The 16,759-nt window shown below is 39.2% G+C and overlaps 3 protein-coding genes across 4 annotated transcripts; 2 read left to right on the top strand and 1 right to left on the bottom strand.

Annotated features, from left to right (window-relative positions):
- Positions 1-371: 371 nt before the first annotated feature.
- Positions 372-5,784, bottom strand: LOC131246504 (rust resistance kinase Lr10-like). Of its 2 annotated transcripts, XM_058246701.1 has the most exons (3): positions 4,881-5,784; positions 2,613-2,639; positions 372-1,587 (listed from the first exon to the last, which is right to left on the bottom strand). In XM_058246701.1, the coding sequence occupies exons 1-3, from the start codon at positions 5,569-5,571 to the stop codon at positions 437-439; spliced, it is 1,869 nt and encodes a 622-aa protein (XP_058102684.1). In that variant the 5' UTR covers positions 5,572-5,784; the 3' UTR covers positions 372-436. The 2 variants fall into 2 exon arrangements, with proteins under 2 accessions (XP_058102684.1, XP_058102685.1); XM_058246702.1 differs by lacking the exon at positions 2,613-2,639.
- A 1,035-nt stretch (positions 5,785-6,819) lies between these two features.
- Positions 6,820-9,216, top strand: LOC131246509 (uncharacterized). Its single transcript, XM_058246709.1, has one exon. It carries the CDS (start codon positions 6,864-6,866, stop codon positions 7,686-7,688), a length of 825 nt encoding a protein of 274 aa, XP_058102692.1. The 5' UTR covers positions 6,820-6,863; the 3' UTR covers positions 7,689-9,216.
- A 383-nt stretch (positions 9,217-9,599) lies between these two features.
- On the top strand, positions 9,600-11,499 carry LOC131246508 (rust resistance kinase Lr10-like). The gene has a single exon (XM_058246707.1). The coding sequence runs from the start codon at positions 9,948-9,950 to the stop codon at positions 11,325-11,327; it is 1,380 nt and encodes a 459-aa protein (XP_058102690.1). The 5' UTR covers positions 9,600-9,947; the 3' UTR covers positions 11,328-11,499.
- The last annotated feature ends 5,260 nt before the right edge of the window (positions 11,500-16,759 follow it).

Consider the following 16,759-nt stretch of genomic DNA (forward strand, 5'->3'; position numbering starts at 1 on the left):
TGTAGTTACGGGTAAAATTTGCATGACCATGTATAATATGTATAGAATATACTGGTTGAGAAGAAGACATGCATTCATCTTACAGCTGCAGTTGTATACCAAGCTGTAAATACACTGCATATTGCTTTGGTCTATATACATATGAAAACAACAAAGTGAGAAAGTATCCAGAGGTAAGAGCAATCTAATCATTATAGATTCCAAGTAAAGGAAAAATATAGACAACATAGATACAAGGAGTTCAATTCACATAGACAGTGACATAGATAAAAGGAGTTCAATTCACATAGACAGGTTTTGAAATCCAAACATATAATATAGCAAACATCCTTAATGACATAATATAGCAAACATCCTTAAGAAAGATAGAATTGGAGACCATCACAAACATATAATATAGCAAACATCCTTAATGACATAAATTTGGAGGTTGATGTCAAGAAATATCATCGTCTTTCCCTTCTTCGAGTTCTGCTATAGTTGTTAAATTTGCCGCATGGGTTGTCTCAGGGGTAGTTGTGTCAACATTTGGTGGAGCAGAGGTGGCAAAAGGATTTGGTGGCATCATCAAGCTTTCCATGCTTCCTTCTAGCATTTGGACCACACTTTTTATAGCAGGGCGATCACCCGGGTACCACTGTATGCACCAGAGTGCCACAGTTGTTAGTTTCTTTGCTATATTTGCATCTTCAACTGCATCGATGTTGAGTCCCAGCTCTTCCCCATGATGTAGACGATTATAAATCCATTCAGGAAAGTACACTTGACTGGTGTTTTCCACCGTAACATCAATGTTCTTCCTTCCTCCAACCATTTCTAGCAACAACATTCCGAAACTGTAAATATCCGACTTGTAGGAAACATTTCCAAAGTTCCTAGAGAACACTTCAGGTGCAATGTAACCCATGGTTCCTCTGGCAGCAGTCATTGATACAATACTCTGTCCCTTGGAGCACAACTTTGCTAGCCCAAAATCAGATATCTTGGGATTAAAGTTATGGTCTAGCAATATATTGTGAGGCTTGATATCAAAATGAAGGATGCGTTGGTCGCATCCTTGGTGAAGATACTCTATCCCTCTAGCAATGCCAATTGCAATACCTTTAAGCTTTTCCCAACTTAGCAAAGGGTTTTTGGCGTCTGCTGAGAAAATGAATTTTTCTAATGATTCGTTTGGCATGAATTCATAGATGAGTGCACGCTTCAAGTTGTCAGTGCAGAAGCCCAGAAGACGAACCACATTAATGTGGTGAATCCTACCAATGGTACCCACTTCATTAATGAAGTCTTCTCCATCTCCCCCTGACTTTTGTAGGATCTTCACCGCAACCAGATCTCCGTTCGCAAGCGTTCCTTTGTAAACACTTCCATAACCTCCTTGACCTAATTTTTCTTTGAATTGATCAGTCATCCTTTTCAGATCAGCATAAGAGTATCTTGTGGGCTTCAGAGATTTATAGTCCTCCAAAAATTTTTCAACCTTGAGCCGATTCTCTCTATCTTTCTCCCTTTCTAACTTCCATGAGTGGTAGAACTTCAAGCTAATCAACAATGCTACTAAGATAAAAAAGGAGCCTAGGCTCGTACCTGCACATGTAAACATGGAAATTACTTCCTAAAACATGTGGAACTGTATTGAGATGTGACATGCATGTACCAAGTGAACAATTGATAAGTGGGCCAGATTGAGGATAGGCCACACTTCAAAAATCACACCAAATGGACAATGTCAGGGTCCTCTGAACTCCCTTTTACTATCTGATCTATTGCAGCCCTGTACAAAAACTTCGATTGGGTAGTTACATCATCCAATCAATGTGTTTCTGAACATTTTGTAAGTCATTGATCTGATAATCATGTGGTTATGATTTTTTCATTGTGACCCACCACGAATGGGCGGGACCAAATGGGTAGTCTAGACGGTGATTAATTTCACAACTAAATCTCAAGTACGCCATATACATGTCTTTTTATTAGTGGCCCATAAAGTGTAGGATGGCCATAACGGACTGCTGAGATCTTTTGGTTGGACTGTCCACTTTGCCCTAGCCAACTGGGAGCATTACAATGTTCAGTGCCTTGGGAGCATTTGATCATTTCTCAGTGTGAAGAAATGAACTTGCATAGGTAGATAGAAAGGGTCCAAACAATCAGCCACCATGCAAAAATCTCAGCTACAGACAGTTCTGTTGTAAAGTCCTTCGGAATTGGACAACAATCCCATTTCTGAATGTTATAAAGCTTGGGAGGGAGTGATCATTGATCACACAAATCCCACGGGCAATAGTTAGATCGAGAGCCTGAAAGATGGATGGTGGGACCAAATTCGAACTAACCAAACATTTCACAGTTCTTGATCAATAGCAAAGATCATCAGATAGTGTCATGTTTACTAAATAGATCAGGCTTGGGCTAGCCTCAACCCAACCAATTGCGAATCCTATTCCCAATATTATCGATCTGTATTATTTTACTATCAAAATTAGAAAGTTTATAAGCCAAAATGGGTGTAAATATTAATTTCCTAAATGTATACTCTCCTTCAGTCCATATATGCAGTGTATATTCTTGTTCATGTAGTCAATAAGAACAAAAGGAGGCAGTGGTTTTACCTATAATTACTCGCTTTTTCAAAAGACCTGCAAAAATGACCGCACAAAGTTAGCTCCATTGCAGTTGTGAATTCTGTTGGTGCAAAGGTGTTGGGCATGAACCCCAGATCAGATATAGTACTGGAAGAATCGGAATATGGTAGAGCCATCTCTCTACAGTGCATGATGCAGTGTGATGTGCAAATTGGGTCCACCCATATGTAAGGCCGTAGTATGGATGGTTTACATATTATACAATCTTATCCATCTAATCATGGCCATTAGAGTGAAAACAGAAAACAAAAACAGTTAGCTGTCAAATTAAAAGCGGGATAAACAGTAATGAATAAGTTTGTTTCATGGTTTTACTTCTAGAACTTGAACCATCCATCCATCCTCGTGCTAGCATACGGAAAGACCCGACACCCTGCCGCAAGTCCTGTGACAAATTTGCTTCTGCTCTACCATGTCATCTCCCTTGTTTATATTGTTTGCCAAGCTACGCTAGGGATCCACACACTCAGTGCCTCTTGGGCAGAACTTTCATGAGATCCACCCCATGCCTCATGTTCACCTTGAAACCCAAAAACCATGACCATCCAGAACTTTGGTAGGCGACACTCTAGGAATAACTTGGGATGGACCGCCCATCATTAGTTTTGCGTAGGGCTAACTGTAATGTTTATCTGCTATCCAATCCGGTCATCTGATGTGCCCCATCATCAGGTTGAAAGAATTACCCAAAAATCACTGCATTTTCAAACTCAGGTAGGCCATACTAGCTGAGTTCATAGGATTTTATGTATAATTTATGCATGCAGAGGCTGACTTAAGTACCAGCCTGATTTTTGGGAGCAAGGCTAAACAAGAGTGATGCACCCTGAAGAATTGGACCCACTGGAGAAAGAGGTTTGATCATATTAACCGTATGCTTGCACCACTGCTTATAACTATATTAACTGTCTAATAATGGGCTTACTATATTATTAAAGTTGATGTTTAAGATCATCCAATTGATTTGATTCTGGGGTATGGCCAATTGATTGGATGGTTTGGATTATTTTCCACAATGACAAACTACATGGTTATCTAGAAAGTTCATCTAGTGTGCGTCTATGGCAAACATCCCGTTAATTAGAGACTCTCCTCGTCAATACATGGTTTGAGATCTGCACAGTTATTTCTAACCTTTCTTCTTCATATAGACTGAGGATTTCTCTGACAACAATTGATTTCGCCATGCAGACTGCCATGTCAAAATCCTGGTAAGGTGACCCTAGCCATGTGAAAAAATGTTGCTGGACGGCTCTCATAACAATCCATTTTCCGAGACATCTATTGGAATGTTATGATCACCAGATCAGTCCTGAGAAACTTAGTAATACATGTTCTGGAATCCACTGACCAGTGGGTTAGTAGTTTCATCTAAGTTCTATTTTGGCTGGATGGCCCATGATGAGTGGACCTCATCAATTTATGATTGGACTGTCTATGTTTCTGTACCCAAGTGACAAAACATATTGTGATCAGATTTTGAACCCCTAACAATATTATCTTCTTATAGTGAAATTCTTGAAAGCTCATAAGTGTGTGTGTGTGTGTGTGTGTGTGTGTATTTGTGTGTGTGTGTGATTCTATTCGGAGAATATCATTATTTTAATGCAAAAATCATTATCTACATATATTTTCTAAATTAATAATTTTATTAATAGATATCTTTTAAAAATTTTATTTTTGGTGAGATTTTAATTCCTGCACTAAGAAATTGTGGGATTAGTTACTATGATCTGGACAACAGGTGTGCATCTTCAATAGGATATAAAAGAATGAATAGATTTATGATGATGAAAATTTGGCTGAAAAGTCTAATCATAACAAGAAAACAGGGGCACATAGAAGAAGAAGATTTATATTATTATTATTATGGAAGGGAAATGGGAGTTGTTATTAAGAGAAATGCGCCAGAGCTATAAGAGAACTATAAGCTATAGTGTTCATAGTGGCATTAGGACATATAGACTGCCGAATCCATCGATTTGGACTGTTCATCAGGTCTAACACACATTTCCCACCCATGGTGTAGAAAAATGATGGGTATAGAAAATAATGCTGAATTGAAGATGGATTAGGTGATACGATCAGTCTATTTTTTTTCATGGAAAGTCAGAAAATGTGTTTGGAAAATAATGGAGAGTTGAGATTGAACAATTGGAGTTTCCAGGCGAAGCTATGCAACTACAACTTTTGGTTATCTGAGAACAGTGGAGAATTTCTCTTTCATTAAAATACCTTCATTGCACTTATAGTAGCATGTAGTCTCATTAGATTGAGTCTTGTCTTTGAATCCGCAAACCCCTCCTTTGGCTTCATCACAGCCACTGCATCCGGGCATGTCCCACTTCAGATGAAGAAGACCATCACCATATCCATACCAATACCAATGTGGAAGTTCAACTGTCTCTGTGGGCTGGCAAGTCGAGGGCAAACTTTCCACCTCCGTATCAGAAAATAAAAGGAAAACATCATGTTCCCAGTCGCTCATGCAAGCAATTTTTTCACCATCTAGAAAATCAACACCCACCGAACAGTTGACAAACGTCACGTTGGTCATTGCCCCAGAGTAGTTGAAAGGAGAAGAGGAAAGATTGAGAAGGGGGAAGAGTAGTCCCGCAACGCAACCATTGGAGCCGACGATGCTGAGCGTCTGAGAGGCGTAGTCGATGCGTCTCACTTCAACATCTCCTGTAGATGGAATGTGTAGGACAGTGTGATGGCCCTTGCACGACAGCTCAAAGCCGCTGGACCATGGGCCTTGCTGCTGAGAGCCCTGTTTTCGGAAGGGGAATCGGATTTTAGGGCCGTGCCGTGAGCACCTGGTAGTTGAGCAGTCGTAATTTGGTGAAAGTTCATCGGACTTGCAAGATGCAATGGTTAAGAAGCGGAAGACAGAGAGGAAGAAGAAGACCTTCAACCAACCCATTGAAGTGATTTAGAGAGAGCTATGATGAAGCTTTGTAGCCTTCCTATTAAGATGCTAGGAAAAGTCCAATTGTGGTGAGGCGGAATTCCATTTGGCCCCGCACAAATTCCATCCGATGTATGCTTGGAGATAACGGGAAGAACAGGAATCGAATTGCATTTGGCTCCACACGAGAGATCCGGTGGATTTTGAAATCCACTACATATGTGGCCCATTTGATGCATGTGTTTTATACACGCCGTCCATCTATATGCCCGTGTATATGTGGGCCCCATTGATGCATGTGTTTTATCCCGTGTAAAATTGACCGACATTAAGACCCACTGCAATTGTGAAACCAGGGGGTCACTCTCAGTTCACACCTCACTGTTAGTCACCCCCACTTGGGAATCCTTTGCAACACGTCAGTGTTGAAACTAGGTATCTTCACTTAGTCTGTCACTTGAGCTACACTTGCAATCATTGAAATAACAATGTTAAGTCCATCTAATGCAATTCCATCCGTGGACTTTTTTTCCCTCCAAAAGGTGGGAGCTTACCACCCAATATCATAACTACTGATGAATTCACTTGAAATAGGGACTCGGTTGTGGTACTGGTTCTATAATGTATGTATTTTATTCATGTTGTTTATTCATTTTTCAACTCAATTTAGGGCATTAGTCAAAAAATGAGACAAATCCAAAGAGCTCGTATCAACCACACCTCACAACCAGTGGGGATAACGTGGCTGGGGATAATGTCGTCACCATGTGTTGAAACTTCCTAAGACTTGAAAGGACGTTTAATTTCTATATAACCTGTTCATAAAGTCACGTAAAGCTCGGTCAAGGGAAAACATAAATATCATCTGGATCCAAAACTTCAGTAGCCCATAATAAGCTTTTAGTGGTGCACAATCAATCACCACTGTTTCCTATGGCATAGTTCACCTGAAATTTGAATCCACCTTATTTTTTGGATCATGTACTAAATTGAGCTGGAAAAATGGATGGATGGTGCAGGTAAAACACACATATTATGGTGTGGCCTATAAAGCTAGAGGGGTCGTACCGTGTATCCGCATGGTAATGATCTCCTGTGATGCATGGACAGTGAGGATATAACATATACATCATGGTGGGCCTAGGTAACTTAGTTTCGTGAACACACTGCGGAGGTAGGTGGTGTTTGTCACACCACGTAATCGGTTTGCACTATATATATACCTTGGTTACATAATCTCTTGAAAGATTTAACTCTGAAATCACTACTTTTTTATTTTGTCTGTTTTTTATTTTTCGTGGAATAACATGGAAAAGAGAATCCTTCCTATGTTGTTGCTACCGCTTCTTTTGGCAGCCGTGTTTGTAGCTTGCAAAGCCCAAAAAATCGAAGGTTGCTATTCTTCTTCTTCATGTGGTAACATCTCCAACATCAGCTTCCCCTTCCGCTTGAAAGACGATCCTCTCAACTGCGGTTACCTTGAATACCAACTTTCTTGCGAAAGCAATCGAACTGTATTGTATCTCCATACTAAGAAATTCTGGGTCGAGTCGATTGAGTATAAGAATCAGAGCATCCTACTGGTTGATTCCAGTCTACAAAGCGACTGCTCCTCTATCCCTCGCGACTCCGCCACAATACGAGACATTGACCCCTTCCCCACATACACATATGATTCCACTTGGCCGGGCCCTCCAGAGAATACCGTATTCGTAAATTGTTCCTCTCAGATGGGCAATGATGATCCCGATTCATACATAGCTACAACGAGTTGCTTCAATACCACATCTGGTGCATATATCTATGTACTTGGGCGTTCGATGAAGGTGTCTGAGCTCCATCCATCTTGCAAAATCATAGGCAATGCCTTTGGAATGCCAAAAGAGGAGAGAATCGGAGAGTCTAATTATAGAGAAATTTATGATAGATTGATGAAGGGTTTTCAATTAATTTGGGGTGATTCTCTCGCATATCGCCACTACTGTACGAATGGACGCCACGTATCCTGTTCGCGGACGAAGGAACTAGGCGGTGTTTCATACGTTGCGTGCATCTGTTACAGTGATTGCGATAAATTCTACGAATCTTGGGTTTGTAAGTTCTTAATTCTTAACCCACCCGTCCCTAGCTAGGAGGGGCCACTGTGATGTATGGGTTTTATCCACACCGTCCATCCTTTTTTGTTTTTTTTACATATCATTTTAAGGTAAAAGCCCAAAACTATGGCAGAACCATGCCTTTAGTAGACCACACCACAGGAAGCAGTGGCGATAATGACACCCACCAATGAAACCTTCCTATGGCCCAACGTGATGGTTAATTGCCATTTAACCTGTTCATTAGGTCACATAGACCTGGATGAAGGGAAAACAGAAATATCAGCTTCATCCAAAACTTCTATGGCCCCTAAAAAGATTTCGACGGTAACTGTTTGATCTTCACTGTGTGGTCCACTCTGCCTATTTTTGGGCTTGTACCCTAAAACGTCGCGTGCCTGCTTAATGTTGAATCTAGTTGATTTTTGTATTTTCACTTCATCCTTATGAATTGTACTTGATGAATGGGTTTGATGAAGGATACACACCATAATGGCCCAACAAACAAACCCGTGGATGTCATCCTATCCCCATTATTCCTTGTAGTGTGGCCAATAACCTCCAATTTTGTTATGTTGTTTCTAAATTCATCTACAGATAATGATGGCCACAATCCTCTGTTTAGGTTTAGATTCTTACAGCAAATCATCTAGCAGTTCATACCATAAAAAGGCTCCAATCAGACATATGTCTTACACAATTGTTAGTCAAAACTAAGCCTATATCAAATATGTCTCATTTTCTTTACAAGTTAACAAACCTAAAAAAACTCTTGCAATTTCTCAACCGTTATCAATGCATTTCCCACTTCCTCTACAACTACCAAATCTCTTGAAAATTCATCCCTATCTGGTTTAAATCTAAACTTTTTTTATCTTTTTTTAAACTCTCTCACAAGAATCTTCCAAATTTTAGTACCGACATCAATCTAAGTACCAAGAAGGGAAAAATAATAGAACACTGAACATTCAAGAAATGGATGTCCTGAATCTTATCGATTCATCATTTAATTCAATTTGAGTTTCTCATCATTTTGTATTTGTTTTTGTTTAAAGTGTTCATCAAATCCTGCTTTAAAGCATTCATAGAATTTTCATAGCTTGTGGGTTCTCTGCAAATTAATATAATCAAAATATATTTATCGATTTTGGAATTTGCGTCTTGCAGAAATTCAAATGGGTGTATTTTCTTCTTTAATCCTATTTTCCATCCTTTGTTTCACCCTCAAAGAAGAGAGATACTTGACCAATGTTATTTTCGAGACGGAGATCCATCCACTATCTGCCCCAGGAATTGTGTGGTTTAAACTCAAAACCGTGCTCTCCCCATTCGTGGCCTGGGCATCGCCCGGGTTTGCTATATAAACAAATAAAATGCTGACTTGTTCATAGTGATTGCACTGGTCAATTTCTTTTTTACTGCAGTTAATTTTGTTGTTTACTGCCTTTAACTTGAAGGGATCTATCATTTTCACATCCTGATGTAATTTCTTGTTGGACAATGCAGGCTTTTTTAATACCATAAGGGAAATTTGGATCTCATATCAATATCTCATATATTTCTGCATGCTTGGTAAATCCTTACCCCCCCCCCCCCCCCCCCCCTTTTCCAAAGACGTTTTCATGGGAAGTTTTGAGTCCTTTTCATCCATATTTAAGCCAGGAGTTATGTGACACATTCATTGAGTATTTTGTAACCTAATGAAAACCTTGCATGTGCACTAAAATCTCCAAATGAGGGATCTACTGAGTGATCCTTGGTTGCCCAATCAGCGAAAATTGCGCTTGCGACAGGCAATTGATGATGACAATACTCAATATCTCTATTTTTCGGTAACACCCCATCCACTGCAGAGCCCACATTTTGGATAGGTCGGATCAAGTTTATGCCCCATGCACGATGGGTTTGTTGCATTCATGCAATCCACCATACTCTTTGAGTCTTGACTACAAAATTCTTCACTTTTGTTTGCTTATGTTATGGCTGGTACCGTATATAGTTCTCAAACTCACTGACTCAACTGGGTGGGATTTCGAGCCGAGTCACTAGGAAACTCGAGCTGACTCGATTACTCAGTCGACTTGGCATGATTTGGCATGATTGGGTCGCTTGCCTTATGAGGTAGCATGTGGGATTAGATTCAAACACCCAGTGTTAACCAAGGGAAGCAGGGACTTCAACCACCGAAGTATACATGATGTAGTTGCTTTGTGTTATATATGTTCTATATTACTTATACTAAATTTAACTATTTTAAATATCTACAAAAAATTCTAATATTTTCAATTATTGAGTATGAGTTGGGTTAAGTCTTCAAGTCAACCTGACCCAACTATAACAGTGAATCAAGTCGAGTTCTCTAAGTTTCTGAATTATGACCAGTACCAGACCATCAAGCTATTATGTAGCATACTACTAACACCATCTAAACATTTCAAGTACAGTAACAAAACTGGGGTACTTACTAACCTACTACAATTTCCATGTTTTTCTCTATGCCAAATAGTTTTATTTGCAGGGAGAACTTCCATTGGAGTATTGTGCCTTATTGCCTTACTGGTATATAAAGTACAATGGAGACATATATGGATGGACACCATGGTAGAAGAGTTCTTGAGCAAGTACAGATGCCAAACGCCTGCAAGGTACTCTTATTGGGATATTCGAAGGATGACCATGCGTTTTAAAGAGAAATTAGGCGTAGGAGGTTTTGGCTCCGTTTACAAAGGAAAGCTCAGAAATGGCCCACCCGTTGCGATCAAGATGTTGTCTGGTAAGTCGAAAGGCAATGGGCAAGAATTCATCAATGAAGTTGCTACGATCGGAAGGATTCATCATGTCAATGTTGTCCGACTCATTGGATTTTGTGCGGAGGGATCGAAAAGGGCTCTTATCTATGAGTATATGCCTAATGGCTCTCTAGAAAAATATATATATTCCCATGAAGGTAAGAGCAGCCCTTTGAGTTGGGAGAAGATGTACCAGATTGCATTGGGGATAGCACGCGGGATCGAATATCTTCATCAAGGTTGTGACATGAAGATTCTACATTTTGACATCAAGCCTCACAACATTCTCCTTGATGACAACTTCAACCCAAAAGTTGCCGACTTTGGGCTCGCAAAGTTCTACCCAACAGATGAAAGCCATTTATCAGTCACAGCTGTAGGAGGAACTCTAGGATATATGGCTCCTGAACTATTTTATAAAAATACCTGCAGGCAGGTCTCATACAAGTCTGATGTTTACAGTTTCGGAATGCTTTTGATGGAAATGGCTGGTAGAAGAAAGAACGTGAATCCATCCGCAAACTCAAGCCAAATTTACTTCCCGTTGTGGGTATATGACAAGCTCGATCAAGATGGGGAGATGGGAATGGAGGATGCTGCTGAGGATGAAAAGGAAATTGCAAAGAAGATGGTTATAGTTGCATTGTGGTGTATACAGATGAAACCTGCAAACCGTCCTTCCATGAGTAAAGTTATAGAAATGCTAGAAGGTAGTGTGGAACTTTTGCAAATGCCAGCCAAGCCTTTTCATTCTTCCCCACAAAGGGTTCCCGATGAAGATCATGCAACTGATACAAATCCCACAGAATCATCGAGTATTGAGGAACTGGGATTGCTCTCAGAAATTTATGAGGAATCAAATAACTTAGATGTGATCATAGATTAAGTTGTGATACTTAGACTATCAAAACAATAAAGTTTTAGATATTTGGTACAAGAAACTATTCATGTATTTATAATGATGTATGTGTTGGTTTTAATCTTAGTTATTTTCCTGCATAAGTAATGTTTTTGTAATAATATAACTTGAAAGCATTAAAGGTCATCTTTCCCTATAATGACTTGACTGATGACTTTGGTTTGTGGAATTGAATGGTATTGAATTGTATTAGATGGGATTAACATCATTATTGCTCAGTAATTGCATGTCTTGTAAAACCACAGTATTATAGCCATCCAATCCCATGTTTGGGATAAAATATTTGCTATGGGAAAACACGGGATTAAGCGAAATCATGTTTGGTGGACCATGGAATTGTAATCAACGGACCAAATTCACAACAGATATTGTTCACTTGTACACATATATAACTAGAATGTCACGTGTAAGCAGTGTATATGGATCGATGGCATGGATAAACGCATGCATCAATGTGGGGTCCACATGTGTAGTGGATTTCAAAATCCACGGAAATACTGCATGGGACCAAATGCAATTCCACGGGACTAAATGCAATTCCATCCAACCCAATCCCAACCTTTCCCATCCTCTCCAAATGCTAGATGGAATTGCAGGGGGCCAAATGCAATTCTATCCCTGGTAATCCCATCTAATACCCTGTGCCAGACGCCCCCTACAGGTATGGCCTTTGATAGAGTGAAATGGCATAACAGAATTCGTGTAGCTGACCTTAATTAATTGAGATGAAGACTTAGATTATTATTTCTAATTAATAATTGTAAGATGGTTAGGATGGTCTCTTCGAGGTGATTGTCAAGCAACACATCAATCAAAAGTTGGCCCACTTGATGAATGATTTATAATGATGTGAATACTCCCTTTTTTTTTTTTTATAAAAGTAATATGGATCGACCATTTTTGCAAGGATTGAGTGGATGGTTTGATTATAGCAATTCCTGAGGAACTCGAGGAATTAAAAGTAGGGCTTACAAGATGAACGGTCTAGATTGATGGGTAGACTCATTTTTCTACAAATAATGTGGTCCATCCATTTTTTCCCAGGAATTTATTGAATGGCTAGGATGGTCCAATCATAGTGAGCCTACATGACAGATGGTCCAGATTGATGAATGGACCAATTTAATTTACAACAAAAATTGTGGCCATCTATTTTTGTAGCAATTGATCAAAAGGCTGGGATGCCCATTGATAGCAAAATTTGTGGATCAGTTGCAATGAAAGTAGGCCCACCAGATGAGTGGTCCATATTGATTATTTGAACCATTTTCCTACAAGCAATATGGAACATCCATTTCCCCAGGAAGTGATGGATGGTTAGGGTGGCTTGATCAGAACGATTCTTGAGGATCAAAGGCAATCAAAATTGGAGCCTACATGATGGCTGGTCCAGATTAACGATTAGACCACTTTTTATAAATAATGTGGACCGTCCATTTTAGTAGCAATTGATATGATGGTTAGGATGCTCTGATCAAGGGGATTCTTGACAAACACGTTGCAGTCAAATATGGAGTCCACCTAGTGGACGTTATAGATTGATGATTATCCATTTCCCTACTATCATTATGGACCATACATTTTCCTAGCAATTGATCAGATGGTTAGGATATTATATATGACGGTCCGAACAAAAGCAATTGTTGAGGATCACATACAACTAAAAGTGCGGGTGAAAAGATGGACAGCTCAGATTGATGGTTAGAACCATCCTCACCATCTATCACTCAGCCAGGTCATTGTTAAATGGGCTCTTGGCACGTTTGTTTGACTTCGTTGGCAGTGCCTTCGGTGGAACATACGGTGAGCAAATTGTCTGTAAACATTATGTGGCCCATTACAAAATCTAGTTACTCACCCCTAGCCTTGACTGGGGACAATCTCTAGTAGGCTCAAGATGGAACAAGTCAGTCTTAGTCTTTTAACCATAGTTATCACTCTCACTTTCTATCACTAAGTCAGGGTCTATTTGGTGGGCTCCAATGAGAGAGCCTTGTATCACATAGTCAAGCATATTTATCTAGCTTTCTAACTGTAAATGACATCCCTTACATGGTAGCTATTTCCTGCCTGCAAGAAAAAGCTACTTTTCTTCCTCCTTTTTCAGTAAAAGCTACCGTTCTTTTCTTTTTTACAGGTATCATAACTGATGGTGATGCAAGTAGGAATGTGACGAGGTTGATCACGGGATGTGATGAGGTTGATCACCTTCTTACTCAGGGATTAACTACTCTGAGTTTACCACGGAACTATCTAGACTCCTTACAGAGCTTCCTCGAATCCACTAGGGATATCAAAAAAAATAAAATAAATAAATAAATTCTAATAAATTAAAAATAAATTGATTGATGCAAATAATAATAATAATAATAATAAATAGTAAACTTACTATTAATACACGGTTACCATTCCTACCGACTTCATGGTTTTCAGCCAAAAATAGTTAAGTGTCCAATTTAGCCTAATAAAGAAATAACCCAAACCTGTTATGGACATGGCCCAATGCCATCCTCACCATCTATCACTCAGTCAGGTCATTGTTAAATGGGCTCTACCGAGAGTCAAGCACGTTTGTTTGACTTGGTTGGCAATGCTTTCCGTGGAACATATGGTAAGCAAATTGTCTATAAACCTTATGTGGCCCAATAAAAACTCTAGTTACTCACCCCTAGCCTTGATTGGGGAGAATCTTGAGTTGGCTCAAGATGGAACAAGTCAGTCCTAGTCTTTTAACCATAGTTGCCACTCTCACTTTCTATCACTAAGTCAGGGTCTGTTTGGTGGGCTCCAATGAGAGAGACGGGTATCACATAGTCAAGCACATTTATCTAGCTTTCCAATTGAAAATGACATCCCTTACGCAGTAGCTATTTCCTGCCTGTAAGAAAATGCTACTTCTCTTCCTCCTTTTACAATAAAAGCTTCTATTTTGTTCTTTTTTGCAAGTATCATTACTGGTAGTGATGCAAATATGGATGTGATGAGTTTGATCACCTTCTTACTCAGGGAATAACTACTCATAGTCTACCACGGAGCTATTTGGACTCCTCACAGAGCTTCCTCGAATCCACTATGGATAAAAAATAGAAATAATTTCTAATAAATTCAAAATAAATTGATTGATGAAAAGTAAAAAAGCAAAATTACAATCCTTTAAATAATGAGCTCAAACCTAGGACGGAGTTTTAGACTTAAACACCCTAAAAATGTGACTTACTACAAATAGTAAACTTACTATTTATACACAATTACCATTTCTACTAGACTTCATGGTTTTCGGCCAAAAATAGTAAGTGTCCAATTTAGCCTAATAAAGAAATAGCCCAAACCTGTTATGGAAATGGCCTAATGCCACCTCACCATCTATCACTCAGCCAGGTCATTGTTAAATGGGCTCTGCCGAGAGTCAAGCACGTTTGTTTGTCTTGGTAGGCCTTCCAGGAACATATGGAAGCAAATTTCCTGTAAAATTTATGTGGCCCAATAAAAGCTCTAGTTACTTACCCCCAGCCTCGACTGGGGAGAATCTCGAGTTGTTCAAGATGGAACAAGTCAGTCCTAGTCTTTTAACAATAGTTGCCACTCACTTTCTATCACCAAGTTAGGTCTTTGTTTGGTGGGGCTCTAATGTGAGAGACTTGTATCTTGGAGTTAAGCACCTTATCTAGCTTTCCAATTACTTCCAACTGAAAATGACATCCTTACGCGGTATCTGCAAGAAAATAGCTACTTGTCTTCTTCTATTTTCCAGCTACTATTCTTTTCTTTTTAGTAGGTATCATAGATGTAGTCTTTTTATTTCTACTGTTGTAACTACTCAACATGGTTATTTTTAAGTTATTTACATTCTAGACTGTTTTTTTTTTCCCCTATCTTGTGGCGCAAGCACTCCACACTATTTACAGATGTTATAGAAATAGGAAATAGCAAGTTGAGAACACGGCAATGTCAGATGGTCTCAATCTGATGGGTGCAATGCTTCTTTGGCTTCTGAGTTTTGATTTGGGTCTTCTCTTGTGGTTCTGCTTTGCTGGCATTTATTGTGTGGTGGTGTTTTTCCACAATAGTCCAACCCTATCAAAATCATGAGTCATTCAAAAGAATTACAATCTACCACTGATCAGTCAAGTCACTCCAAACGCGTCTTTAATGGAGAAGACTAGGGTATAGGAACCTTTCATGAATCCATCTATAGCTTTAGCAAGTACACAAAACTTCTCCACACGTGCCCATACATGTTGCCACACATGCCAAAGTTTCCATGTTTGTTTGAAAATCCTAACCCTTATGTGGATCATAAATGCTCAAAAATCACAGTTGGATGCCTTGCCCAACAAATCAATGTCTTTGGCTGTAATTGAAACATGCTTCAATTGGAGCTGGTACAAGTTTCATCTATGGTTGGAATGAATTTCATTCTAATTAAATTTTATTTCCAATCAAAGTAGAAATGAATTTTCAGGTTAAAAACATTAAACACTCTTTACTTAGTATATTATAGATTGGATTGAATCAAATTGAAAGCTCTGTATGCAATAAAATCCCTGATCAGCTTAAATCAATTTGAAACCAGAATATTAATTCCATGGAGAACGAAAGGAGAGTGGAAGGGGATTTAAGGAGTTTTGGTGCTTTGGATTGTGATTTGACAAGCAACACCTCTCAAATATAGGCAGCATTAAGAGCTGTCATCTTTCTCCAACCCTGTCCATTTCTATTAGAAATTTTCAAAGCTCCTTACAATGCAGGGAAAACAGTCATTTATAAAATTGTTGTGATTCTCTAACTAATCCATCCACTAATCTTAGCCTCCCAACTGATCACATTGATTAATTGCTAAAGATATTTGATTAGTTACCAAGACACTAAGCCAACAACCTAGCTAGAACAGAAAATTAATAGAATACAACTGAATTCTAGCTCAAATGAACAAATAATAGAAAATAGCCTGAAACAGGTAGTGAACTGTTCCATCTTTCAGCAACCTTATGCTTCAATCAAATGTTGTTGTTTTGCTGTTGGAATACGGAAATAGTTCCTCCACGTTTCAGTCATAGAATCCTATACGCGCACTCTGCCTGCCTCTAGTAATGGCCCATCAAGTGTAGCCCGATGTGGCCTTCTCCCGATGCTCCAGGTATGCCCTAGTCAGAGAGAGAGCTTGACCTCAAGCTACCACCATCTCTATCATTTGCAGAATCTCCATGATAAAGCATTAAGTACTTGACATCGAATGGATTAGAAGTGCATATGTGGCTCGGCAATAGTAGATGATAGACATTGTGGTTGATCTCCACAATGCATCAGCACTTTTGGCCCTCTTGATATGCTTATCTTTAGAGTTTTTTCGATGCGTCTAGATATGACTCAAAAACTGGAGGAGATGGACGTACGTATCT

This window comes from Magnolia sinica, chromosome 5 (genome assembly GCF_029962835.1).
Source record: "Magnolia sinica isolate HGM2019 chromosome 5, MsV1, whole genome shotgun sequence".
NCBI classification, from domain to species: Eukaryota; Viridiplantae; Streptophyta; class Magnoliopsida; order Magnoliales; family Magnoliaceae; genus Magnolia; species Magnolia sinica.

What these genes read in the sequence shown, in the direction of transcription:
- LOC131246508 (XM_058246707.1), top strand. Translation starts at nt 9,948, where the DNA reads ATGAGTTGGGTTAAGTCTTCAAGTCAACCTGACCCAACTATAACAGTG.
- LOC131246509 (XM_058246709.1), top strand. Translation starts at nt 6,864, where the DNA reads ATGGAAAAGAGAATCCTTCCTATGTTGTTGCTACCGCTTCTTTTGGCA.
- LOC131246504 (XM_058246701.1), bottom strand. Translation starts at nt 5,571, where the DNA reads ATGGGTTGGTTGAAGGTCTTCTTCTTCCTCTCTGTCTTCCGCTTCTTA. An exon ending in CTACTATAAGTGCAATGAAG is followed by an intron (nt 2,640 to 4,880) that starts GTATTTTAATGA and finishes TCATTTTTGCAG; the next exon opens with GTCTTTTGAAAAAGCGAGTA. An exon ending in GAAAAAGCGAGTAATTATAG is followed by an intron (nt 1,588 to 2,612) that starts GTAAAACCACTG and finishes TTACATGTGCAG; the next exon opens with GTACGAGCCTAGGCTCCTTT.